This window comes from Trifolium pratense, linkage group LG4 (assembly GCF_020283565.1).
Source record: "Trifolium pratense cultivar HEN17-A07 linkage group LG4, ARS_RC_1.1, whole genome shotgun sequence".
Lineage (NCBI taxonomy): Eukaryota > Viridiplantae > Streptophyta > Magnoliopsida > Fabales > Fabaceae > Trifolium > Trifolium pratense.
The window spans coordinates 52,787,935-52,813,376 of NC_060062.1; the positions used below are offsets into that span (position 1 = coordinate 52,787,935).

The following is a 25,442-nucleotide window of genomic DNA, read 5'->3' on the forward strand; positions in this document are numbered from 1 at the left end:
CTAGTAATTCAAAATTCGACCGCAAAATAAGTAAAACTTAGCTAAATATTATTTTCATTAGAAATCGAAGTAACAGATTTAAGAAACAAACTAGCCAATTTAATTACACAAGATCAATAATTGGAGGATGAAAATAACGATTGAAGAAAAAAAAAAAAAGTCAATTTAATTGTTAATTAAATACAAGTGACTATCCTGTCAAAAATAAATAAATACAAGTGACTGACTAAGTGAGCTTCAACACAATAAATGAAACATGCAACAACCCGTGAAATAGTATATGCTATAGTTTTCAAATTTGAAAACCAAAGTTACCACTTGATATATATGTACTACTTTTTTGACATTCTCAAATAAGGTCCTACCACATATGAATGATTGGTATTTAGAGCTTCAAGTATTGCCTACCATACCAATAAGAGTCCTACCCTCATATTACAACTCAAAAGATTATAAAGATATGAAAAATACAAAATAAAAATAATATCATATAATAATATAATCTCTATACAATACAATGACATTTGTAAAGAAGAGAAGGGACCTAATTAAAACCACTTTTAAGAAATGTTTCTAACAATACCAACGGCTGTGGAGACTTTTAAGAAATAAAGAAATACTATTTTTGTTTCATGAATTTTCACTTCTCACCAACCAAGCTTTCATTGGAAAATTAAGTTGTGTGCTTGTCACTCTGAATCACTTTCTAAGCTTTCCATTCCTTTCAAGCCTCTACTACACTTTTGCTGCATATTCAAGATAACAAAAAAACAATTAAGCTTCCATAATGCATCACAAATCATGGTTTCACTATGTAGAAAAAAATGTATTTTAATCAAATGTGCATTCTTGATAAAAACAAAAATTCAAGATATAAAAAGATGAATATGTTTTCTATCACTAAAATAAAGCAAGTGTCTACTTTAGCCCATAGTATTGCCTGCCCTCCACCCCCCTCATGTATAAAATTTGTGTGATTTTAGTCTAGATATATAAGAGATTAGTGAAGACTAAAAACCAATAAAAATGTATACAAATCAAATTATAAAAAAATTATTTAACTATGACAAATAAATATAGAGTCAAGATTTCCTGCGGTAAGAATACTCTGAATTCACATAGTCAATATATTACTGACCGTTTGATCAAAGATTAGACGGTCAATATTTTGGATTTTCCAAATAAAAGAAATCAAAATCCAACGATCACAAATGCACTGACCGAGTGAACGCAGGGTTATCCCGAATGCAGAAATCCATTTTCATCAATATGTATGTATGAGTGGAAAACAGTAGTGTTACCTTCTTGACAGATTTCTTCTCTCTAACCTCATATCTACTCTTTGTTAGATCTGATAGCCACATCCCAGGAAAACAATACTGCAATAATTAACCAAAAATAATCACATTTAATATCATAATAAACCAATTTATACTAACATATTCTACTTAATAAATTAAACAAACAAATGCAAATGTTGAGATATTTTCTAGTATTAAATAATACCTGAAGAGTTCTATCAATGTTTTTTGCTCTCTTCTTTGGTCTTTGTGGAATTTTTGTCCCTTTCATTGCAAGAAAATCATCTTCTTTCTCTTTTCTTGAAAGAGAAATGTATATCTTTGGCAATTGAATTACCTCAACACTAACTTTTTCTCCATTAGTGTCAACATGATTAGTGGTTTTTGTTGTTGAAGTTCCATTTTGCTTCTTAGTACACTTTGTAGATGGCATTCTTTTGTTACTTCTTTCAATACAAGTAGACAACTTTTGTTCTGCAGATCTACAAACAATTGGACTCATTCTCGAATGTTCCGAAAGATCTTCCAAATTCCTATTCATGTTCAAAACAATGATGTTTGTGAGAAAAAATGCTAACAAAGCAAAGTAATTGAAGTTGAAGCTAATGTTTTGGAACTCAATTCTATAACTGCAGAGACTAATCCCCCTCGAGAGGTAACTGAGATCAATTCTATAAATGGTTTTAGCATAACATAACTATATCAATTCACAAAATGACTATTGCTAAAATTTGAAGGACATAAAAACTTCATTACATAGTTTAAAAAATCAAATTAAATTCTTAGTAAAGTTAAGTCAATCATATGAATAGAAGGAATTTGCCTAAAGTATGAAAATGCAATATCTAGGACAAGATAAAGGGCAAGAAAAGAGATCCAAAGAAAAAAGTTGGAAATAATTTTTGATTATTTTTGGAATGACAAAAATTGGTAAAGTTTTTCACTCTACTATTGGTACACTTTCAATTTCAACTAGCTAGATTCAAATTCAAATGTGATTGAACCAAATTAATGTTTTTCATTGACAATAAAACACATTAGAATATTGAAACAAAGTTAAGGTTAAGCACAATCAAATCTATATATTATTTATCACAAAACTATATTAAGGAAATTAAAGAAATTAAGAACTTAGAATGAAAATGATGATTAATAGTATAATACCTAGGGCTATTATGTTTTCTAACTCTACCATTGGAGATAGTAGAAGAAGAAGAAGAAACAAGAGGAGGTGGAGGAGGCATAGATGCAGAGGAAAACTTAGCAGAAAAGTTTTTTCTTTGATTGGTATGAACAGAAGATGATGAATCTTCAATATTGAGAGTTCTAGAAACTCTTGATCTCTTTTTTTGACCCCATTTCAACAACACATCACCACCACCACCACTTGGACTAGTGCTGTTGTTGCTATTGCTATGACTTGTTTGAGGTGAAGAATCAAAAGGGGACATGTTGGTATGTTTCTCTAGAGAGAGAAAAACATATGATATATTATATGAATGAATGAAACAATCACAAAACTTTGCTTTCAAAACATAGTAAGAAAGAAAGAAAGAATGAGAGATGCAAATGATGCTAAAAGTAAGTGCTAATTAATCTTTGCATCATTTGTATAGTTACTAATGTTGTTATTATTAATATTGGGTTATAGTACTTTTATGTTATATATATTATATTCTCACGCCATCCAAGAACGCTTAGATGAAATCATTCAGATCTTTTTTAGATTAATCATAGGTTATGAATTTGAATCTAGTATTGAAAATACAACAACTATAAACCTAACAAGGGAAAGTTTTGCTACCTATTGTAATCTACGTGTCTCGAGATTCTCACGCTATCCAAGAACGCTTAGATAAAATCATTCAGATCTTTTTAGTTTAATCAGAGGTTCTGAAATTGAATCCAGCATTAAAAATACAACAACTATAAACCTAACAATGAAATGTTTTGCTATCTATTAAAATCCTAAATGTTTCGATGCATTAATCTCGGCGGTTGCGAGCAGAATATATTCAATTTACATAGACAATATTCCCACTATTGTTCCATGTGCTACTCCCATCATGTTCCCTTTTATTCCATATTTCTTTTTCAATCCTTAAACTCATACCATGAAAAAATAAATAAAGATAAAATAAAGAAAAGGAACTATTCAATCAATATGTATATGATCAGTAACATGCTAACAAACAGTCACACCATCACTGAAAAGTCAATTCCAGATAATGATTACTTATATAAATGTCTACATAAATTTCTCCAAAAAAAATAAAAACACAACATAATACTAATTTATTGTTTTCTTGAAAATTGATTTTAACAAAAATGTGCAGCAACAATTGTAGAACAAAGGAATTAGAATAAGAAAAGATAATGAACCTGATGATGAGTTTTGTTGAAACAATTGTGGGCAGAAAATTGGCCTAAGACGCCGTTCTGTGTACAAAAGAAAAGAGGGTACAGTCAGTCACAGTGAAAGTGTGTGTGTGTGGCAAGTTAATGTGTGAATCCTTTAATTTATATATTTGGTTTTTTATAATGTAAACAAGATATGCTTAACTAATTATCTTCAACTTAAATATTTTTTATCTTTATCTCATATCTTTTTATTTTTGTAAAAAAAAAAATAATGAATCCAATTTGTTTTATTTTACAAAAATGTTAATCCTTTTTTAATCAATATTTTGTATTAACGATTCTTTTGAGCAAGCTATTAAGGAGAGAAAAAATTATGAGATCAAAACAGAATCTTTGTACTAAGTTAGGGTTTAAATTCAAACCAATCCAAATTAAAACTGCAAATTGATCCAAAAATTTAAAACCGTACAAAATCAAAAATTTTGGATGAGTTTGGATGTCATTTTATAATAACCGTTGGATAAGGTTTTGGATCAATTTTTTAAAATTAAACGAAACCGCATAAATATATTTTAATACTTATTTATCTATTTATTAATATGATATATTACATTAACGTATTATTTATTAGTTTTAATTTTTTTTAATACTACTTATTAGTTTAATTTAACCTTTTTATTTACTATTTTATATGTTTTAAATATGATTGATAATTGTCAATTTTTGATATATTATATGTTATATGAGTCAGGATCCGTTGACACCAACTAGTTTGACATCAAATGTTACACAATAACGTTTTAACCGATATAAATTTTATAAAATCCGTCGTTTGATTGAAAGTTTACATCTAAATCATTTGTGTAAAATTTCAGACAAATCTAAAATCATTTTATATGCTATTGAGACACATAAAGATTAACGACATTTTAAAAAAACAAAAACCGTTAATTTTGATGTATCTCAGTAACATATAAATGATTTTGGATTTATTTGAAATTTTACATAAATGGTACTACCTTTGTCCCTAATTATAAGACTCTGTTTGACAAAAATATACTATTCATTTACCTTGTTTTGACCGTATTTTTTTAATAATATATAAATGTAAATATTAGCATATAAGATCTTGTTCAATTCTTTTTGATGAGTATTTCCAAAATATTAAATTTTTATAATTTTTACTAATATACAATTAAAGATATTAATGATCAAAATTGTGCATTGGTGTACGTGAAGTGGTCAAACAAAGTTTTATAATTAGGGACGAATGTAGTATATATGATATAAACTTTCAATCTAACGGTGAATTTTATAAAATTTATATCGGTTAAAAGTTAAAATATTATTGAGAGGTGTAACATTTGGTGTCAACGGGTCCCGACTATGTTATATTTAATATTGGCAACACTTTATATGTTATATTTAACATCAAACATAGTGTTTTATCATATATATTTTTATAATATTAATATTTAATAAAAAAATAATTTGGATATTAAAAAAACCAAACCACAAACACCCATAAAACTAAGGTTTATTTTTTATAGCTAGCACTGATTTCTACCATTCAAGCAAGCCTTTCTAGTCGCAAGTGTTACGTACACTTAGATCGATTCTAAAATTTTTGATGTCCTAAATCAACTAAAATGGTGCACCTTTTGATCGTATAATTAGACTTAGTTTGACAATGGTAGAATATGAACCAATTTTTTTTTTTTGGGTTCGGGTGGTAAAGTGAAGATAAAAATGTAAGTTGTGAATTTATAAAAATTGAATAAAAATTAAGAATTTGTGTGGGAGAAGGAGCTCAAACAAAATTTGGATATATATTGTATTGAACCAAATTTTTTATATATTATTATAAGTTTGTCAAGTAGTTTATGATAAAATAACTTATAAAATTAAAATTTTCACTAGCGTGAACTTATAAAATAGCATAAAACATAATTTATATTGCATAAGTTGTTTGCATAAGCTCTAAAAAAAAGCTGGCCAAACGGATTCTCATAAAATTATTTGTAAATTGCATTTAATTTACTCTCTCTTTTCTTTTCCTAATAATCAATAACTAATAAAAGTTCTGATCTAAACTAGTATTTTTTTTTCTTATATTATAGGACAGAGGGAATATTTCTTAACAAACTCATTTTGGTAATTAACCACCCCAAAAGCATTTTTAATCTAAACTATCCAAACAATATAAATTGGAGAAAATCACTTTTACAAAATGTATCCAAACATAAACCAATTTTGTTCAACTCACTTTTAACCAAAATGAATTCTTTTAAACTCAATTCTATCAAACTCAATTCTCTTCACCGCCAAACCAAACAAACACCCAATCTATCGTTTCTTATTTGGTTCTGCCATTCTCCTATTTTTTAAGTCTGGATAATTAAATTGATTGGGTAAATTATGGAAGAGTTTAGCTCCCTTCAAAAGTAATTATTTTTTTTCGACTCCTTCTTAGTCGCTTACTAAAAAAAAGAAAATCTTAGCAACTCCTTTTTGGTGATGATGTGGTAAATATGTAAGCTAGGAATGAATTATTATTATCTTTGAAGGAATTAAAAGGGTGTCTTGAAAGTGGTTAGTGGAAAAAGAAAAAAAAAGAGGTACTTGAAAGTTAATTACACTTTTGGTCATATCTTTATTATTTGACTTGATCTCTTATTTTTTTTAAAGTTTTAAGTTGGTTTCTTATCTTTTCTGTCGTTCAATTAGTTAGTCTCTCTCGTCAATTTTTTTTTATCACCGTTAAATATGGACACGTGGTAAACGGAAACCACACTTGGACAAACGACACGTGTCCAAATTTAAAGGTAATTGTAAAAAAAATTGACGGGAAGGACTAACCAATTGAATGACAGAAAAGATAAGGGTCCAACTTGAAACTTTTAAAAGATAAGGAACCAAAAGTATAATTAAGTCAATAACAAACTAGTCAACACAAATCGATTCACGTACAAACAACCCCTTGCAAGATATCACAACGAGCATCCAAGAATCTTTTGAGTCAAATAGTCTCGCGTTAAACTAAAAGAGTGACGAGGATATCACAGTTAGTCAGACATCATGGCACATTGGAGGCAACCCGAAACATCCGCGAAGGAAATATTACAGGTTAATACAATACAATAATACATGACATCGACGATGCAAAATATGTCCCAAAAATTTCCTTGAAAGTTGCAGATGTAGAAAAGATCCCACAGATAACAAAGGATGTAGTTAGTATGCTAAAGTCAAAATTAATATTTTTTTTTTCTAGAAAAAGAGGTTCCTTATCGTTACTTCTCAAACTTAGAAAGTAAGTTTGCAGAGGTTACTATGGGATGTAACTTGAAAAATTTGCACAAACATGATATCGACAATGCAAAATAGGAAATTCTTCTACAAGTGATGAAAATAATAAAGGAGAACCCTTTAAAGGAGCGTGTTAAAGGGTGTGACCCTAGCACTCCTCCTCTATACAATTGGTTGCATTTTTTCCCCATGGTTTAATAAATGTAACATTATATAAGGAACTTCAAATTCAAAATAAAATCACATTCGAAATTAGAGTAAACAAAAAGTAAATATTTCGCATACTTTATCAACCTTTTCGTAAAAAAAGTTGATTGTCATATGAGAACGTCTTTCTCATATGTTAATTGATTGTCATATATCTACAAGTTTCAACATATACATAAATAAGTGACATGATTTGACATTAAACATATGTAACAATAAAATGTTTAAATGTAATTACATCATCTAATCTTTCAAAAATACCCGTATAGACATGTCAAACATATTTTTGATCACATAATAACCACAATTTCATCGGTTGTCTTGTGGATGTGCCTACAATTGAATAAAAAGAAGCATATAATATAACAACTTAATGCACATTATGTATTACTAGTAAATGTCAATGAATTAAAGACAATTTATTTACTGTGATCGGTATCAATTTAGCCTAGGACTGACAATGAACTGAACCAACTCGAACAAAGTTCGAGACTCGATTCGACAATTGATTCGTTAAACTTGGTTCATGAACCAAATGAGCCGAACTTGAGCTAAATATTAAATTCGTTAATTAAATGAATTGAACTTGAGCTATATATGGTTCAGCTTGTTTGGTTCACGAGCTGACTCGATTATATATATAACACTTCAAAATATATTTTTAAATAACACTTCAAAAATAATTTTAAATTTATATATTTTATTCTATACATTTATATATACTTGATTTTATACATTTAGATAATTAATAATACATATAATACTTTAAAAAAACTTAGGCAAACACTCAACAAAAATAGGATAAAAATGAGTAACATTAAAATTGATAGACAACGTCATGCTCAATGATGTGTTTTTACTTTTTACTGATTTGAAAAAATAAATATTTTCACATCAAAGTGTATATAAAAAATGGAGAATAAATAGAAAAAAGTTCATGTCGAATTCATGGCGCACTTTTTGTTTGATGTTGTTTGTGTTTGTGGCTTGTTATTTTTGCTTTAGATGGTGTTGGATACTTTTTGTTGATCGATCATATTATTATACTTTGAGAGACTTTGTTAATTGCTTTGGGTTTATGCTCGTTGCTATCACTTGAGCAAATTAGTTCTAAAATAGCAATTGGTTGATTTTGTTGTCCTCTGAATTTGAAGAAATATTTTTGGGAGGTCACTGAAAAGTTTCAAAATCAATCTGGGGATTTTGATTTTGTTATCATGTGAATAAATAAGAGTTAACGGATAAATAAACAGTGTTAGTGAATAAGAGAGGTATCTGTGTATTTCATGAAAACTTAGGAGAGGTCACCGTATATTTTAAAGGGTCTTGCTAACGAATACCATCAGGGCACTCTTTAAGCATTCTATTTAAAGAAACTTTTTATTCAAAAAGTTAAATATTACAATTTCCAATGCGTTAGACTTTACGCATTCCCAAATTTTTTTTATAAAAAACTTACTATTTAAAGCCTTAAAGAGTGTCCCGGGACACTCGTTAGCATTTGCCTATTTTAAAAATAGAGCGGGTGTTAGTTATATTTTAATAAACCTCGTCAATGTAATTTGGGCATATATAACCATGTTTAGTAAACACCTTCCAACATGGACATTATATGGTGTCGGGTACAAATAAGATCTCCAACATTTTATGTAAATCCAAATTTTGGGTTTTATATTTTAGTAGTGTTGTGAGCCTTGGTCAGGGTAGAAGAAAAAACCATATTGAACATGTTGATTAAACTTGTTTTGAGAACTTTTAATTTATCCATACTTAGATCCGTAGTATACTACTACTAACCAAAATGGCAATCTATAAATAGAAAGTATAATGACACCTAGTACATTCATACAATCAACTGTCACATACAAACAGTACATGTTCCATGTCATTTCATACAAAAATGACTGTACCCAAAAAATATATAAAATGATACATAATTCCCCTTGGTGTAGTATGCGCCTATGCTTCCGCACATTTAAGTTATTGGCTTCATAAACATAGATAGATGATAGTTCCTTCTGCATAATCCAACTCTGAAAGTTTTAACTTTACAAATATCTTTATATGTTCTGCTAACAAATCAAAATGTTGACAATTTTCTGGTCTTTGATAGGTTTTTCGCAGAATCATCACAAAAGTCTCGCCTTTTTCGAGAATTGTTTCTTTTCTCATCTGTATTTTGGTTACCAAATGTGCCTCCAGAATTTTTCTGTTCATCTTCTAGGGCACGTTTCACAAAAAGCTTTAGCCTCCATAGTGTGTAGTCACTCTGTCGATAATGATAAAAAAATGATTATCTAGAAATATGTGCTAAACAAATAACCTACTTGAATAGGTAATAGTATATGATAAACAATTTGACGATGGATGACATTGATGGGAAACATTATTAACATTACAGACCTGGGCATTGAAGTCAAGCTCCACCTCATTCTCAGTATGTCGGAAGTTTGGGTTGGTCTCAGCAACTATCTCCAATGCCCTTATGAGGTTTTCAGCAGACAATCTGGCGATATCAGCCGCAAGTGATTTCTTCTCTCCAGCAGATAGTTTCCTACAGTATCATTAACAACAGTGAGCAAAGTGTACATAAAATATGCACAATATATAACAATAATCATAAAACATGACCCCAAAAATAACAGAGTACAATCACAAAACAAATCTTGCATTTAGAACACTAAAGTGTGATCGTAAAACATTTCTGCCATTTGCACATTTCCTCGTGCCTTTTGTTTTAAGCAGTACCATACTATCACTTCCAAATTCCCCCTCCTATCAGGAAATGTGCACAGTAAAAGTATAGCAAATACAGTTCACATAACTTCAGCAGTTTATTGCAGTAATGTTTCTGTTGGTTTACATTTATTTTAGTTCTGTTTGCTCATAGCGACTTAAAATGGCAGCAATGTTTATATTTATTTTAAGTCCTAGGATTTTATTCAAGTCGTGGTCAGTAGCATGCATGAAGCACATTTGAAGATTGCAACCAGATTAATTCATAATTCCTTAACAAAATAAGGTTCATCCAAACCTAGTGGTTTGGAGATATTCAAATGGTGGTTTAAATGCACTTAATAAGGTTCATCCAATCCTCCTACATGTCTCCAAACATACTTATGTTCCTACTATACGACTTTTTTTTCCTTCTTATACACTTACCTTTTGTAAAACAAAGTAATGACAAGAAGAAAATCAACTTTTTTCACCATTAGGGAGCAAGGATTTTATTATGAGCACAAAATATACAGATGCAATAACACATTTCCACTACAATTTGACTTCAGTGACAAGGAAAAATGATTGTCTGTTTTTGACAAACCTGCAATTCTTAATGGCCATTTCTCTGAGTTGCTTCAAACGTATTTCAACCTCATTAAGCTGAAAAAACAGGTAATTGACAAGCATCAACCATCTGAAATGTTCCTAAATGACATCAAACAAATTATTTGTACTGAGAAGGACAATGCTAGCAAAGAATAAACAACCTCATTGCTTAAATCTGTAGTCATCTTGGCATAGGTCATCTCCTGAGCACGATGAATCTCTAGTTGGGCTTGTGACTCTTCTTCTGTTTGTCTCTTTTCCTACCATAATTAAACAAAGAAAGGTAATGATATATCGGATGACAATATCACAGCTATCACTACAAGTGCAGCCACCAAAATTGTATAGATTGTTTTGGGGTATAAAAGAAGAACTTAGTTAAGATAAATAGAAGATGAATATATAAAGAGATATGAAATAGCTACAACCACAAAAGCCTTTTCCCATTAGGTGGGATCAACTACATGGATCAAACAATGTATAATGCTCTGTCATGAGGGTTGTGTTGTGTTAGGCAGTCAACAACCCACATAACCTTCATCGAATCTTTATCTTTATTGCATGAATGAGAATAAGAGATACAGATACTCCTTTAAAAAGTACAAACCTACATTTCATGGATATGGGTACGTTAAAAATATACTTCGAAACATCTTTCATTAGTATAACATTCAACAAAATAATATAAAAGGAAGTGTCTTTCATAATTTACTGCATCACAAATCAAAACAGAATTGGGAAATAAATATACAAAATCGAGAAAATCAAGATAGAAAGATGATATTTAAATAATAGGAGTCGTAAAATGTTATTCATATAGTAAAAAATTGAGTAAGAACATACAATATAATAGGAAATGTATGTAACATATAAATCTAAATGCTATTAGATTTTGCGTCAAAAAACAAATGCTATTAGATTTTTTTATAAGAATATTATTAGATACTTTTTTTCAAGAGCACATTATTTTTAAATAAAACGGTGCAAAGTACCAAATAGTCAATCCTACCAAGCTCAATAGTGTATGGTTGTCGCAAGGTTTGTGGTCCATTGTCTACTATGTCAAAAAGCAAAAATGAAAAAAATTGAAAAACATGAAAGTTCAAAACTGTGCATTTTAGCAAGTGTGGTTTCTCTCATGTCTCATGCCCAAACCAATAGATCCACAAGTAGCACTGCAGCAAAGAAACTAGGATCAGGCATCACCTCACATGTGACCAATCAGCCAGTTATATATCTGATTTTAATAGCAAATTTCAGTTACAGAAAAGTCACTGGCGATTGGGAAGATGTTTTCCTTGGGATAGTTTCTGGTTGATTTCTTGGGATGGGTAATTTCTGAAACTTAGCCATCAAAGAGCATGTTGAGGATAAAGTGGATTTGGCTGGATCCTAAGATCTTTTTGATTCTAGAAGCCAGCATGACCTAAGCAGAAATAAGTGTTCCCTGGGATTGGTATTGCTTCAAACCTCCACATTCATACAATCACAATTTTGACAACTATGTCCATACTAACCCCTCCAAATTGACAATTAGATTTACACCTACTCCTTAAGATCCATGTAATAAAGCTTCATTTTCCAAAATAAAGAAAACAATTTTGAAAAACAATTTACCTCTTCAGCGACTTTGGGTAACATAAGAAGCCATTTTTCTTCAAATTTTTCCATCAATGTCTTTGCCATAACATGGACATCATGTTTTTCATCGTTGTATTTCATGGCATTCTTAAATATCAACCTAACATCTGCGTATATCTCCCGTACATTCTTATATCCAGTGCCATCCTTAGCTTCCATTTTACTTTTTATCGTGCTGAAGTCCATGGGCTTATCAATATACTACGGGTAGAAAATGAAACAAAATACCTTAGAGATACAATCAAAGAGAAACAGTATACAATTACCTCTGCTATAAAATAAAGATGGTTAACCAAATGCCACCATTTATATAGAAAGATACCAACCCGACATTTAAACCTTTTAACAAATAAGTGTGTACTTTGAACATATTTAGTCATATGTAGAATAAAATGTTTAAAATTTAAATTTCAATTATGCATAAATGGTAACTATAGTCAACGTCAAGAGAAAAGTTTCAAAATGAAGAAAAGGCATTACCTCATAATAGTCGTGAAGCCCGAGACCTTTTACATCTACAGGTTCCAGAAAGGGCCAAGCCCACTTGTGCTGAGTGATCTGAAAAACTTAAAATGCATTACTATTGATTTTTCACAGGATACTTGATAAGGTCAAGGAAAATATCACATATTTTAGCAATGGGTATAAACTGATCTTAAGAATCTAAGGATGACTATTGGGAAAAACCCAAGTCCCACATAGATAGAGCTTGAAATGAGTGTTTATAAAGAGTGGCACCTCTCACCTTAAAAGCCGGTTTTGTAAGGATGAGGTAGGCCCAATATAAAAACTCAATATGGTATCTGAGTCTATCGATCGGGCTACCGACAAGATGAGTATAAAAAATTAAAAATTAAATTGCATTTCAAAGGTAAGTAAAAGATAAAGCTAAGAGATTAAATATTAATAATCATTCAAAGTGCTAGCATCAGTTCTTTTCAAAGAGAAATAATCCATGATTAAATAAAAACAAACTAAGGCTTATAGTAATATCCTTGCAATTTAAAATTGAGTATATTGTATCCACATATATGGAGTGTTATCAAATATCGGCCATGGTGGCACCATGGCAGATATCAATGGCGGGTTTTGGGCTCTCCACCATTGCCAATTTCGGCCGATATGGTGGGATTTTGGCTCTCCGACATGGTCCACCATCGACAACACTGCATATATGTAATCAATGACAGATAGTAGATTGGAGCGGCTGACTAGGAAAATGATATACCAATACAGCAGATGGCAATATGGCAGCTACGTCGTAGCTTAGGGAATTATGAGGGTCGAGCACTTATCAGGGCATGGACCCTGCCTCAAAATGTATGGGAGAGGAAAATGAGGGTTGATGTAATTAGGAGCAATATGATACGACTGAGCTGTGATTAGGTGTGGTTATTTTTTCATTTTAAGTCTTCCACAATGACTATATATAGTTGTACCCTATCATTCTGAAATACAAGAATTACTCAAGCAGTTACTCCTAAAATAAAACCATAGCCTTCCCGTTTTCTGCCATAAGTAAATTCATATAAATCATTAAATAAAAACAAAGTTGCAGAGTATTTGCACTTGCCTGACGCAATATTGTGGAAAACTGGCGCATTAGCTCCTGCATCCTCTTTGCAGCAGGGTTTTCCGTACCCGATGCTGATGCATCTTGCAGCGATGTTTTAGTGCCAGCAAAAAGTTTATCCCGGCCCTTCTCTTTTACAACTGAACTGCCTTTAGAATTATTGCCTTGAACATTACCAGAGGATCCATAGTATTGTTGAACCTCACTCACTTGCTTCTCAAGCTGTAAAAGATTTCGCAGTTATAAAATTTCCACAGTTCAAAACTTACTATTATACAAGCTTATGCTTTCAGATGTTTTATAAGATAATTAATACGTTAGTTATGTCACGTGTTCCTGCACCCTAATTGTGTGTGCTATATTATGCACACATAGCCTATATTATTTATATCATGCATTCAATCGTAGATGATCTAAGCAACGAGAATTATTGCACTCACACAACTATAGTAAACTAACATTTTAACATTTGAAAATGAATCTAGGACCAGCACCAACAAGATTAATTGAGACATAAAAATCTTCACACACAAAATATTAAGAAGCTTAAGCCATAATTGCTTTTCCATCAAAACAACAACAATAGTAGTAGTAGTAGTTGTAATAGCACTAACAAATAGATTCCAATTCCACACACGAGTCCAGATTCGCTAAAAACAAGTGACAAACCCACTATAGCAAGCAAATCAAAGCAAATGAATGAAAATCAGCCACTATATATGTTGAAAATCACGCATCAACTAGATATATGGTCTAGATACAGTTAATAATTCTCACCTTACAAGAGGGTCATGATATGCCCTAACCCTAAATTCTTCAAACAGTACAAATATTACAAATTTATTATGCAATACATAAACTCTACTTTGCTTACTATAGTGACCCAAAAATGACCCAAGCATAAATTTTTCCTATTTCAGTTTAAATAAAATTCCATAATTGATAAAAACAGAAAAATTCAGAAAATTATGCAATGACAACTTAAATGAGCTAAATTGATTTTGAGGCTAAATTTGTGAGGCGGGATCATCATCAATCATACATATTCCAAAGCATGATTTTTTCAGATTTTCAGTTAAATAAAACGCCCTAATTGATAAAAACAGAAAAAGTCAGAAAATTAAGCAACTACAACTTAAATGAGCTAAATTGATTAGATTTGGGGCTACATTTGTGAGGCGAGATAATCATCAATCATACATATTACTAAAAAGCATAGATTTTTTAGATTTTAGGTTAAATAAAAAGCCCTAATTGGTGAAAACAGCAAAATTCAGAAAATGAAGCAATAACAACAGAAATGAGCTAAATTGATTATATTTGGGGCTCAATTTTTTTAAAAAAAAGATGATCATGTATGATGCAAATTCCAAAACCTAATCTATCAAACAAAATAACTAAACAAATGAAAAAAAAATCAAATTATGAACGAGTAAAATTAAATTGATAAACGAAGCAATGATGAAAGGTGAGAGACTTGAGTGACCTTGTCAACTTCGGTTTGAATTTGGTCAACAGTATTCTGAAAATTCTCCAAATGGTATGGTTTTAGGTCCATCGCCATCGACGAGAGTTCGAATCTTCTTCACCACAGAAACCCCTTCTGTACGTTACGCTTCTGCTGCTGCGCTCTGTTGTTCTTCACTTTCTCACTCACTCTTACTATCTTATTTTATACTTTGGGCTTATATTTCGGTTCATTTGTTTATTTGCCCACAATTGTAATATAAATACTCGGTATCCGGCCCAAGAAGCGACTGATTTGAGACATCTGGATCAATTAATTATTCTGAAAAATACGGGGGAGGATCCTCTCCGGTGCATTTCCTGTTTAGTAACATCTCAGCCTTACATTTTATTATCACTTTAATTTTTTAAAAAAAAATTATTTAAAAAGTGAATGGTTAGATTGCACACTAGATCTCCTGAAGTTAAAACTGCACGGGAGACAATCCAGTCCCGAAAAACACCAATCTTACTATTCATTTGTGGGGTGTCTAGTTTTGTATAAATTGACCCAACATATGAAGTGACTGGAAAAATTTGAATATAAGACCTTGAAAAGATCGAACTTCTTCAAAGTCTCAACTTTTTACTACTAGGTCAATTCATATAGTAAACAATTATAATAAAAAATTATTATGACATGGCATACCATAAGTGCCTGGTTTGCAAGTTGCGTAAATGTTTGTATCTTTCTATTGAAAATTTTCTCAATTTTTAGGTACTGTTTGATCCAGCTTTTTTTAGATGTAAAAACTATTTTAATTATAAAGTTACAAAGAATAGCTTTAAAACTAAAATTAAAATTATTTGGTAAATCTTACTTTTCTATTAAAAAAAGGTTAAAAGTTATTTTTTAATTATAATAAGGTTAAAAGATATGTTTGATAATATATTATAATTTTTTTAAAAAAAAATATAGAAGCTATTTTTTTTTCTTACTAGAGTTTTTTAAAAGTGTTGTTTGGCCTAGCTTCTTACTTCTAAGCAAAAAAAAGAAGAGGAAAAAATATTTTTCTTAAAATTCTTTTATTATATATTGAAAATAATATACTCTATCTATTTAAATTTTCAATACAAAAATGAGTATATTATTTTCTTATTTATAAATAAAATAATAAATTTAAAATGAATTAATATCTTGATATTAAAAAAAGTGTGAAAGAGAGAGAGAGAGAGAGAGTTAAACGATTAAACGAAAGGCACAGCACAATAATACAAATTAAGAAAGATGAAGATGATGATAGGATAGAAAAAGAAGCTCAGAAGGATGTTAGCAATGGCGTTGTCACTAACACTTCCTTCAATTTCCTCTTCACATTCACATTCTCTTCCAACCTTGACCTATAATCTTCATCACCCCAACTCTTTCTTTACCAACGGAACAAACTTCACCACCAAGCTCACCACCACCACCCATCGACGAATACTTTCCTTCGTTCCCTATGTTGGGAATGAAGATTCTGAACTTGGTGTTTCATCTACACAGCAACTTGATAGTGATGATGATGATGATGATGATGTTGATGAAGAACCACCAACCCCTCAAGACCTTGAATATGTTGCCCAAATCAAAAGGGTATCTTTACTTTTTCTTCTTGAAAAATTGTTTGTTTGTTTTATTTCATTTACTAATGCATTTTTATGCCATCTTGCAGGTTTTGCAGCTTCTTAAGAAAAACCGGGACATGCTTTTCGGGGAGGTATACCCTTTGAACTTATTTTTTTCTTTCTAATTATTCTTGTCCCTTGAGGGAGAGGGAGAGGGAGAGAGAGTGTGATGATTGGTGTCAAACTTAGCATAATTATCTTTAATAATTTTTTGTAGAATGTGAATTTTATCAATCTAGTTGTTGAATTGGAAGTTCTCATTAAGTACTTTAAGTTAGAGAATTTTGTACATCTATTATGTTATTATTAGCAATGTTTGAAAATATTTGCTGTTACTTAAAACCTACGAAGCACATACACGAACACGACACTGACACATCAACACCCATAAGATTTTGAGAAAATGACATAGGCTTTGTTTGGTAAAAAATAGCGGATAGCTTATAATGGTCAGCTTATAAGCTACCTGATTGAATTTGTAGTGTTTGGTACAATTAGCGGTTGAACTAGCTTATAAGTATGAAATGACATAAAAAATATATGTTTAATTAATATTTAATTTTTTTCAAGTAAGATGATAGGGGTAAAATTGGAATAGTGTTTGAAAAAATAAGCTATAAGCTCGTTTTTAATAACTGTTACCAAACAGAGCTTTTAGCTTATAAGCTAAAAGCTATAAGCTATAAGCTAGCTTATTGGTCTTCCCAAACAGAGTCGTAATTCAATGTAATCACATGTGTCGGTGTCGCTAGGACAAGCATTCGATCAGAAGTGTAACAATAACAACCGAGCCTTAGGTCAACTACATGGACTTGGCGATGCTATAATGTTCTATGGTGAACCATGTCTATAGCCAAACTGTTAAGCCCTAAATATTTGTTAATAGCTTTGTCTATTGTTTTTCATGTCCTTTCTGTGCCTCTAGCTGTTGGGTTTCATTTCATTTGATCTTTTCTCCTTTCTATAAAATCTACAGGTCTTCTCAGCACATGTCCAAATCACCTAAGTTGAGATTTACCATATTTTCTACAAGAGATGCCACCCCAACTCTCTCTCTAGTGCTAGCATTCCTAATCCTATCATGTGTAACATGTCCTATCATCCAGCGCTACATTTTCATTCTCATTCTGCTTCATTATGTTGTGCCTAAAATTTCCCTTTGGCTTGAGTGGTACCTTTTTATCACATAAAACACTCAAGATCTCCTCCACTCTGTTTTGAACATTTGACTTGAGCTATTTAAACCGTGTGACTTGTGGGGTACTTTTCCATTTGCAAAACTTACTTTCCATATACTTCATCTTACTTCTACTTAAATGAAGACCATGTGCTTCTAAAATATTATATCCTCTAACAACTCACCAACCAATATTATATCCTCAACAAAAAACATGCATAGCATTGTTGGTTCTTGAATATGCTCCGTAAATACATCCAATACTAAGATAAAAAGACAGGGGATTAAAATTGACCCTTGAATCAGATAGGGGATGAAAATTACTGCCAGTTACATACATACAAAAATATAATTTGTCTAAAACTTTCATCCCCTATCTGATTCAAGGGTCAATTTGAAGTTTGAGGAAATTACTGCCAGTTACATACATAATTTTTAAGATAATATATAATATAATTCAAAGGTTGGATTGATTAAATTCACATTTTACAAAATGTTATTGAAGGTGTAATTATGCTAATTATATATTTCCATCAAGATTTAAATATAAGCCTCGGTTTTTACTTTGTTTTTCTTTTCTTGCTCACTACGTCGGTGTATCTCCCAATCATGTTGTCTCCGCGTCTTTGCCAATGATGATATAATGGTTCTTTCTTTATCCTATTTTCAGGTCAAACTAACCATAATGATTGAGGATCCCAGAGATGTTGAAAGAAAAAGATTACTTGGTATTGAAGATGACGGCCCAACAAGAGATGATCTAGTTGCCGCTTTGGAAGAAGTAAGGTTTTTATTCCATTGCCGTGATTTATCTAAATTGTGCTTTAATTTGTAGAAGCATACACTTCGACTTACACCTGAAGCATAAGTGTTCGTTTAAGCATTGTTTGGGATTAACATTGGGTCATTTTCTAGGGATTTACTAGCTAGTTTATAATAAGTCTGTGATAACCGCAGAATCTTTCTCTATAAAGGTTGATTGTATAATCTTTTAAATAATACGACGATTCAGAATCTGATTTGGCTCAATATTCTACACTCATGTTCTCTTCTCTCAGTCTCAGGTTTTAAATATTCCTAAACTAATTGTCTGTTAAGATTTAAACGATTTCCAACACATTAATGGCTATGATCGAGTTTGAGGAAAAATATTGAGAGAGTAAGTGTATTAAGCATGTGATTAATGTATGGAGAGTATTTACCTATTTGGTACTCTTAACATATTTTTCTAAATTGTATGGCTAGAATTTGTTGAATAGAATATATAAATATAGAGACCTGCATATCTCTTTTATTGTACACAATCCAACTTGACAAAATAACTTGAGACAACTTCAAATGATGTGTTTTGTCTATTTCTTCCCTTTAACGTTTACTTGCGCTAGCTCTCAACTACAGATATGCATCATACATTAGTTCCGATATGATTAATACAAAAGTACTGTTCTGCTAGTTTTATTAACTTCTGTTAATCTCTTTGAGTAATCAGCAATTTGTCTTATGTATTTGTGTTATGCGACATATGCTTTTAAACTCAATATAAGGTCAAATACTGATTTTCGGAAGTAAAAAAAATGACTTTGCATTTACTAGGTGAATGAAGGGAGAATTCCAAAGGATAGAGTTGTTCTCCAGCTACTCGCTGAGGAAATGAACGCATGGCCTAATTTAGAGGTATCATTGGATTTGGACATTTTTAATCTATGATTCAATGTGCATAATATCTTGAACATGTGTGCGAGGTATTTGATTGCATTCTGTTTATACAGATTTGATCATGTGCAAATATTTACCAAACATCTAAATCCTTGCGCAAAGATTTACTATCGAATTTGATCATGTGATTTTTAAAATTGAGTTTGTTTTTGTATCCATTGTCAATGTTAACATTTTCAAATTTGATTTAACATTGCAACTTACTGCTTCTCTTTTATATGCTTAACAAATTTAATCTTCATGGTGAAAATACAAAGGAAGTTCTTTTACAGTATATAATATTAATTTCTACTAATTGTTTATTACCTTTCATTCATTTCCACTTATATATATGCATTTCCTAATTATCACTGTAATTTTTTTCAAAATGAAAAGCTCAAAATCAGTTGCTGCTATTTTTTTTTTTCCAAAATGGATAGGTTGAACTTGAACCAATAAAGAAAAAACCCAAAAAAAAGTCTCTATATGCAAAAACCACTGACACTGGAATCGATCCAAAAGTGGCTGCAAAGAGACTAAACATTGACTGGGATACTGCTGCTGAAATTGAAGATGTGGATACCGACGATGAATCAGACGTGCCTCCAGTATTGGTCAGTTCCTTACCTGCGTTGTAGATTATTTTTGTGATTTAGTTTTGTTTGTTAGCCACCATGACTATTGTTATGTAGACGTGACCATAAACTTATATAGAAGATGTAGATTATTGTTTGTGTTAAGAGTTAAATTATTTAAAAGACTTGTATAAGAACTTAGATTTAAAGCATTATAATGAATATAGTATCAGGCTATTAGCTTTCACTCATTATAGATTTTCTGACTTATGATTAGCCCCTCCTTCTAGCGCCAGGTGATAAAAGCAGAGGAATATTTCTCTGTCTTTTCATGCTTGATTTTGGTATTCATTTCCCTAGGAGAGATAAGGCCTCTCGAAGAGCTTGTATCCCTTTTTCAAGTTTTCTTTCATTTTCATTGTTATTTCTTGTACTTATACCAGATCCCATATGAACTCTGTATTATTCCATCAATAATATACTGTACTACTTTTCCCTCATTGTTTACTGTTTCATCACTTATTTTCACTGGAGTACTGAATTGAACCTATCACAATGTACATAGTATAAATATCTATCTTGTACAGTTTTAGTGTCAATCCTCCAAAAAATTTGTACAGTTTTAGTGGTTTAATGATCCTTCACGGCACGCCATAGTGCTTCACAAGTGATTTTAATGCCTTTTTCCTGTCCTGATGAACTCTCGGTCCAGTCATTAAATGTGTCTTTTTATGTTATACTTAATCTCGGAAGGGTTGTAGATGTCACTTTCCTACTCTATACTGTTATGTAGTCTCAGATGAAGTCACCTTTTTCAAGTTTATTCCCGTCTATGGGTCCACTTCTGCGTCTGTCAATGTTGGCATGCCTCTTTCCTTTCCTTCTACCTCTATTGACTGGAAGGCGCAGGCGCATTGGTCATAGGCATGGGGAGTACCGAAAAGTCCTCCTTATTTGCAGCTATTCCTCGCCTTAGAAATCGGTTTTAAAGGGTTGAGTTACACATCCTAAGTCCAAACTTTGAGATTGTTTGTATCAATTTCAATGATTTCAATGGTTCCATCTCAGATATATAAATTGGTTCCTAACTGATTCTACAATACATACATGATATCCTATACCATAAATTCTCCATGTTATTCTCACAGACACTAGTCTCTCTAAAATATCGCACTAGAATGAGTCTTTTCAGTTGAGATAACATTAGTGTATGCTTCTCCCACCGGATTTAATAAACAAACTAAGTCTTCGTTTACTTTGACCCTTCTATGGCTAAAACCATATCCACATGCTTCTTTTGAAAGGTTCAATTTTGTCTTTCAACTATTCATCATAACAGAATGAAAATATAAACATCTATAGTTTGACTGTGATACACATTAGCTAGTAGTCTATTTTCCGAGTTCTTTAAAAATTATTCGAGCAAAATAAGGCTATCTTATTAGTATTCTTTAGATAAATTTTCTTTTTCTTAACATTTAGTTTTTTTGGATCACCCTTTAAGCATGTTGTTTGTCTTGCAGGGATATGGAGCACTATACTTGGTTTCAGCATTTCCTGTTATTATAGGTGTTTCAGTAGTTTTGATTTTGTTTTACAATTCCCTCCAGTAGGTAGGAACTGATAGTATTGCACTCAGATTCAGTGTATAATATTACTAACTATATTGAAATGAGTTTGTATATCACAGTGTTCATCTAACATCAGACAGGGTTGTTTGTTTGAGCTAGTTTGAATAAACTTCTCAACAAGATCTTATGAAATAAGAAATATCAAAAGAATTTTGTAATAACTATAAAAAATTTAAATAATAACCTCTCTTATGTTGCAATTAGTTTCCCTATCTCATTTATTTCAGAAAATCTCTTAACTAAAGAATCACAAACTTAGTATGTCAATGCATAGTTTTTACCATTAATATCTTTAATTATTTATTAATAAAAATTATAAAAAGTTGATATTTTGAAAATATTCGTTAAAACAAATCCAACATTTTATAAGCTCATATTTATTTTTATTTATTAGTAGAAAAATACGGTCAAAAATAAGATATGTAAACAGTGCATTTGGCTAAATTGGGTAACTTAAAATGGGAGGAGGGCAAAATTTCATATTTTCAAGGAAGTTTCTTGACAGCTCAATGTTAAGAGTTTGATTTTACAATTTAAAAGTAAGGAGTTCACAGTTCAATTAATAATTATTTATCTTTTTTAGGAAAATTTTGAGATCTATCAACATTGAGTGAGCCGTGACTAATCTCAGTTGGAAAATTTGTGGAATATAGTTTTCTATCAACCGAATATTTTTTATATGCAAAAGTTCGAAATTGAACTGACGACAACTTGCTTTAAGAGACTCAAAATTCTTATAATTTGAACCAATTTATCGTTGTTCTCCTATATTGTATATCTTTTATATTATAAACTTGTATACACAAACAAACTCTAAACTCTAATTTGTTTTCCCTGTTTTCCCTCCATTTTATCTTGCAATTTTTATTAAAAAATAATAATACAATTTTTTCTTGACAAGGATTCGAACCTATAACCCTTCAGTGCAAGACAATATTTCCAACCACTATGGCAAGTATATCAATTGTGATTAAAATTATGTGCAATAATTGATAAGCACCATCAGTTTAAAAAGTATATCATATCAAAATTATTGTTGACTATATTATTCATCACGAAATATTTTTATATCTTTCCCGATCAAAGATTTTTTTTCTACCGGATCATAAATTTAGAGAATAGTTATTATGTGAGATTTGGAAAGTTATTATCACGTGTGATTTGGAAAGTTATTATCAAACTCAATTATGTTAAATCAATTTTTTTTTGCAATACAACCAAACACAACCATAATCATGTCACTAATCACATTCATTATTTTGATTTTAACATTGCAGATTTAATATTAATTGAGATGATCAATTGATACAATATGCACTAGCAGATATTGAGATGATGTTACGTAGTTGTGAGAATAGTTTAAAAGATTATCCTTTAATGCCTAGAGCAGCCACATCATTAGTTCATGATATACAAAATAGTTTAATACACGACAAATTGAATTATAACAGACAATCATTAGCTGAGGAACATGTTAGATTGATGTCAACTATGACTTCAGAGCAACGTAAAGTATATGACACAATCATGACAAGAGTTAACGAAAACAAACCTGATGTGTTTTTTCTTTAGGGTTATGGCGGTACAGGGAAGACATTTATCTTGAGGGCCATGTCAGCCGCATTACGCTCAAAAGGTGAGATAGTTTTAACAGTTGCCTCAAGTGGGGACGCTGCATTGCTTTTACCTGGCGGTAGAACAACACATTCAAGGTTTTCTATTCATCTAAATGTTGACGAGTTTTCAACATTTACCATAGTTCCTAAAATCCCTTTGGTGCTATTAATACAAAAAACAAAGCTCATTATATGGGATGAAGCACCAATGATCCACAAACACTGTTTCGAAGCTGTTGATCGAACTTTAAAAGATATTCTCAAGTATGTTGATGAAAAAAATAAACATATTCCCTTCGGTGGAAAAGTTGTTGTTTTTGGCAGAGATTTTAGACAAATTCTATCAGTAATACCCAAAGGTACAAGGCCAAAAGTTGTTCATGCTACTATTAATTTTTCGGTTCTTTGGAATTTTTGTGAAGTTTTAACATTGAGTAAAAACATGAGGCTTCTCGGTGGTGCTTCGAGTGTAGACGTTGAACAAAGAATATTGTTTTCTAAATGGGTTTTGGGTGTTGGCGATGGAGAAATTGGAGATGACAACGACGATGATTTAGAACTTGACATTCCATCAGATTTATTGATTCCAAATTCAGATGATCCTCTTGCCTCTATCGTTAAAAGCACTTATCCTCAACTTTTACAAAACATGAACGATATAACGTATTTCCAAAATAGAGCTATACTAGCTCCTAAAAATTCAATAGTCGACACAATAAATGATTATATGTTGGATTTAATTTCTGGTGAAGAAAAAACATATTTGAGTTATGATACTCCACTTGCACAAAATGTAGACGGTTAAACAGTGGATGATGTTCATACTCCCGAATTTTTGAACACGATTTCTACGTCGGGACTTCCAAATCACAAGTTGAGACTTAAAGTTGGAGTTCGAGTTATGCTATTAAAGAATTTGAATAAAAAATTAGGATTATGCAATGGAACAAGACTTATTATTACGAGATTGGGAAAACGTGTTCTTGAAGGAAAAATTATTTCATGAAGTAATATTGGTGATCAGGTTTTCATACCTAAATTTTCTCTGACAACATCTGATGTGAGGATTTCTTTTAAATTTTAACGGAGACAATTTCCTATAATGATTTCTTTTAAGATGACTATTAATAAGAGTCAGTGACAATCTTTAAAGCATGTTGGGATATATCTTCCGTCGCCAGTGTTTTCACATGGTCAGTTGTATATTGCAATTTCAAGAGTTACTTCTAGAAAAGGATTAAAAATATTGATCATCGATGACGACGGTGAAGATACAACTAAGACTTCGAATGTGGTCTACAAGGAAGTCTTTCATAATATAACATAATTTTCTTTGTATGAATATTTATCCAAAATTATTGTTGAACTTTCGTTTAATGTTACTCAAAAAATTTCATATTATATTATTGCAATTATCATATCGTAATTTATAATTACATATCTTACAGCTAATTAGACCCGTGCACCGCACGGGTCGATGTTCTAGTTAATGTTTATACATATATTAATGATGACAATAATGATTTATTATATTAAGTCAAAAAAAATTATTTATTATATTTTGCTTTAGATTCTTTTGTATGCAACCATGACATCACATATGATTTTCCTCTTTATTTTTAAAAGGGTGGAAATGGGGTGTGCTAGCACGTTTGAATTCAACTTCAGTTTGTTATTAACTCTGATATTAATATATATGACCCTTAATTTATCAAATACTCGTGCATACAATAATTATGATACATTAAAATGGATAATCAAGCATTTTTATCACTCTCCTTAATGATAAAATCAACACTTTCTTAAGAGAAAAATATATAATTAGTCTAGATAAGAGAGAAAACATGATCATCACTACTAACTACTAAGTTATGGATGAACATGCCGAACACACTCTCACGTTCTATGCAATTTT

General features: G+C 30.9%; 3 protein-coding genes and 1 pseudogene across 3 annotated transcripts; 2 read left to right on the forward strand and 2 right to left on the reverse strand.

Moving 5' to 3' along the window:
- Positions 1–264: 264 nt before the first annotated feature.
- LOC123924416 lies at positions 265–2,909 on the reverse strand. Its single transcript, XM_045977298.1, has 4 exons — positions 2,466–2,909; positions 1,507–1,834; positions 1,302–1,379; positions 265–746 (listed from the first exon to the last, which is right to left on the reverse strand). Exons 1-4 carry the CDS (start codon positions 2,750–2,752, stop codon positions 690–692), a joined length of 750 nt encoding a protein of 249 aa, XP_045833254.1. The 5' UTR covers positions 2,753–2,909; the 3' UTR covers positions 265–689.
- A 6,085-nt stretch (positions 2,910–8,994) lies between these two features.
- On the reverse strand, positions 8,995–15,417 carry LOC123924411 (transcription factor GTE1-like). The gene is made up of 8 exons (XM_045977294.1): positions 15,206–15,417; positions 13,720–13,941; positions 12,627–12,704; positions 12,123–12,347; positions 10,667–10,765; positions 10,501–10,559; positions 9,582–9,732; positions 8,995–9,447 (listed from the first exon to the last, which is right to left on the reverse strand). Exons 1-8 carry the CDS (start codon positions 15,281–15,283, stop codon positions 9,259–9,261), a joined length of 1,101 nt encoding a protein of 366 aa, XP_045833250.1. The 5' UTR covers positions 15,284–15,417; the 3' UTR covers positions 8,995–9,258.
- Positions 15,418–16,398: 981 nt separating this feature from the next.
- LOC123924415 (ycf3-interacting protein 1, chloroplastic) lies at positions 16,399–22,075 on the forward strand. The gene is made up of 6 exons (XM_045977297.1): positions 16,399–16,801; positions 16,881–16,925; positions 18,681–18,791; positions 19,604–19,684; positions 20,146–20,319; positions 21,804–22,075. Exons 1-6 carry the CDS (start codon positions 16,493–16,495, stop codon positions 21,891–21,893), a joined length of 810 nt encoding a protein of 269 aa, XP_045833253.1. The 5' UTR covers positions 16,399–16,492; the 3' UTR covers positions 21,894–22,075.
- Positions 22,076–23,474: 1,399 nt separating this feature from the next.
- On the forward strand, positions 23,475–24,689 carry LOC123924418 (annotated as a pseudogene).
- Positions 24,690–25,442: the final 753 nt, after the last annotated feature.

What these genes read in the sequence shown, in the direction of transcription:
- LOC123924416 (XM_045977298.1), bottom strand. Translation starts at nt 2,752, where the DNA reads ATGTCCCCTTTTGATTCTTCACCTCAAACAAGTCATAGCAATAGCAAC. An exon ending in ACATTGATAGAACTCTTCAG is followed by an intron (nt 1,380 to 1,506) that starts GTATTATTTAAT and finishes TAATTATTGCAG; the next exon opens with TATTGTTTTCCTGGGATGTG. An exon ending in AGAAGAAATCTGTCAAGAAG is followed by an intron (nt 747 to 1,301) that starts GTAACACTACTG and finishes TTGAATATGCAG; the next exon opens with CAAAAGTGTAGTAGAGGCTT.
- LOC123924411 (XM_045977294.1), bottom strand. Translation starts at nt 15,283, where the DNA reads ATGGCGATGGACCTAAAACCATACCATTTGGAGAATTTTCAGAATACT. An exon ending in TACCCAAAGTCGCTGAAGAG is followed by an intron (nt 10,766 to 12,122) that starts GTAAATTGTTTT and finishes TAATTATGGTAG; the next exon opens with GAAAAGAGACAAACAGAAGA. An exon ending in AGCTTGACTTCAATGCCCAG is followed by an intron (nt 9,448 to 9,581) that starts GTCTGTAATGTT and finishes CATTATCGACAG; the next exon opens with AGTGACTACACACTATGGAG.
- LOC123924415 (XM_045977297.1), top strand. Translation starts at nt 16,493, where the DNA reads ATGTTAGCAATGGCGTTGTCACTAACACTTCCTTCAATTTCCTCTTCA. An exon ending in GGGACATGCTTTTCGGGGAG is followed by an intron (nt 16,926 to 18,680) that starts GTATACCCTTTG and finishes TCCTATTTTCAG; the next exon opens with GTCAAACTAACCATAATGAT. An exon ending in TAGTTGCCGCTTTGGAAGAA is followed by an intron (nt 18,792 to 19,603) that starts GTAAGGTTTTTA and finishes TGCATTTACTAG; the next exon opens with GTGAATGAAGGGAGAATTCC.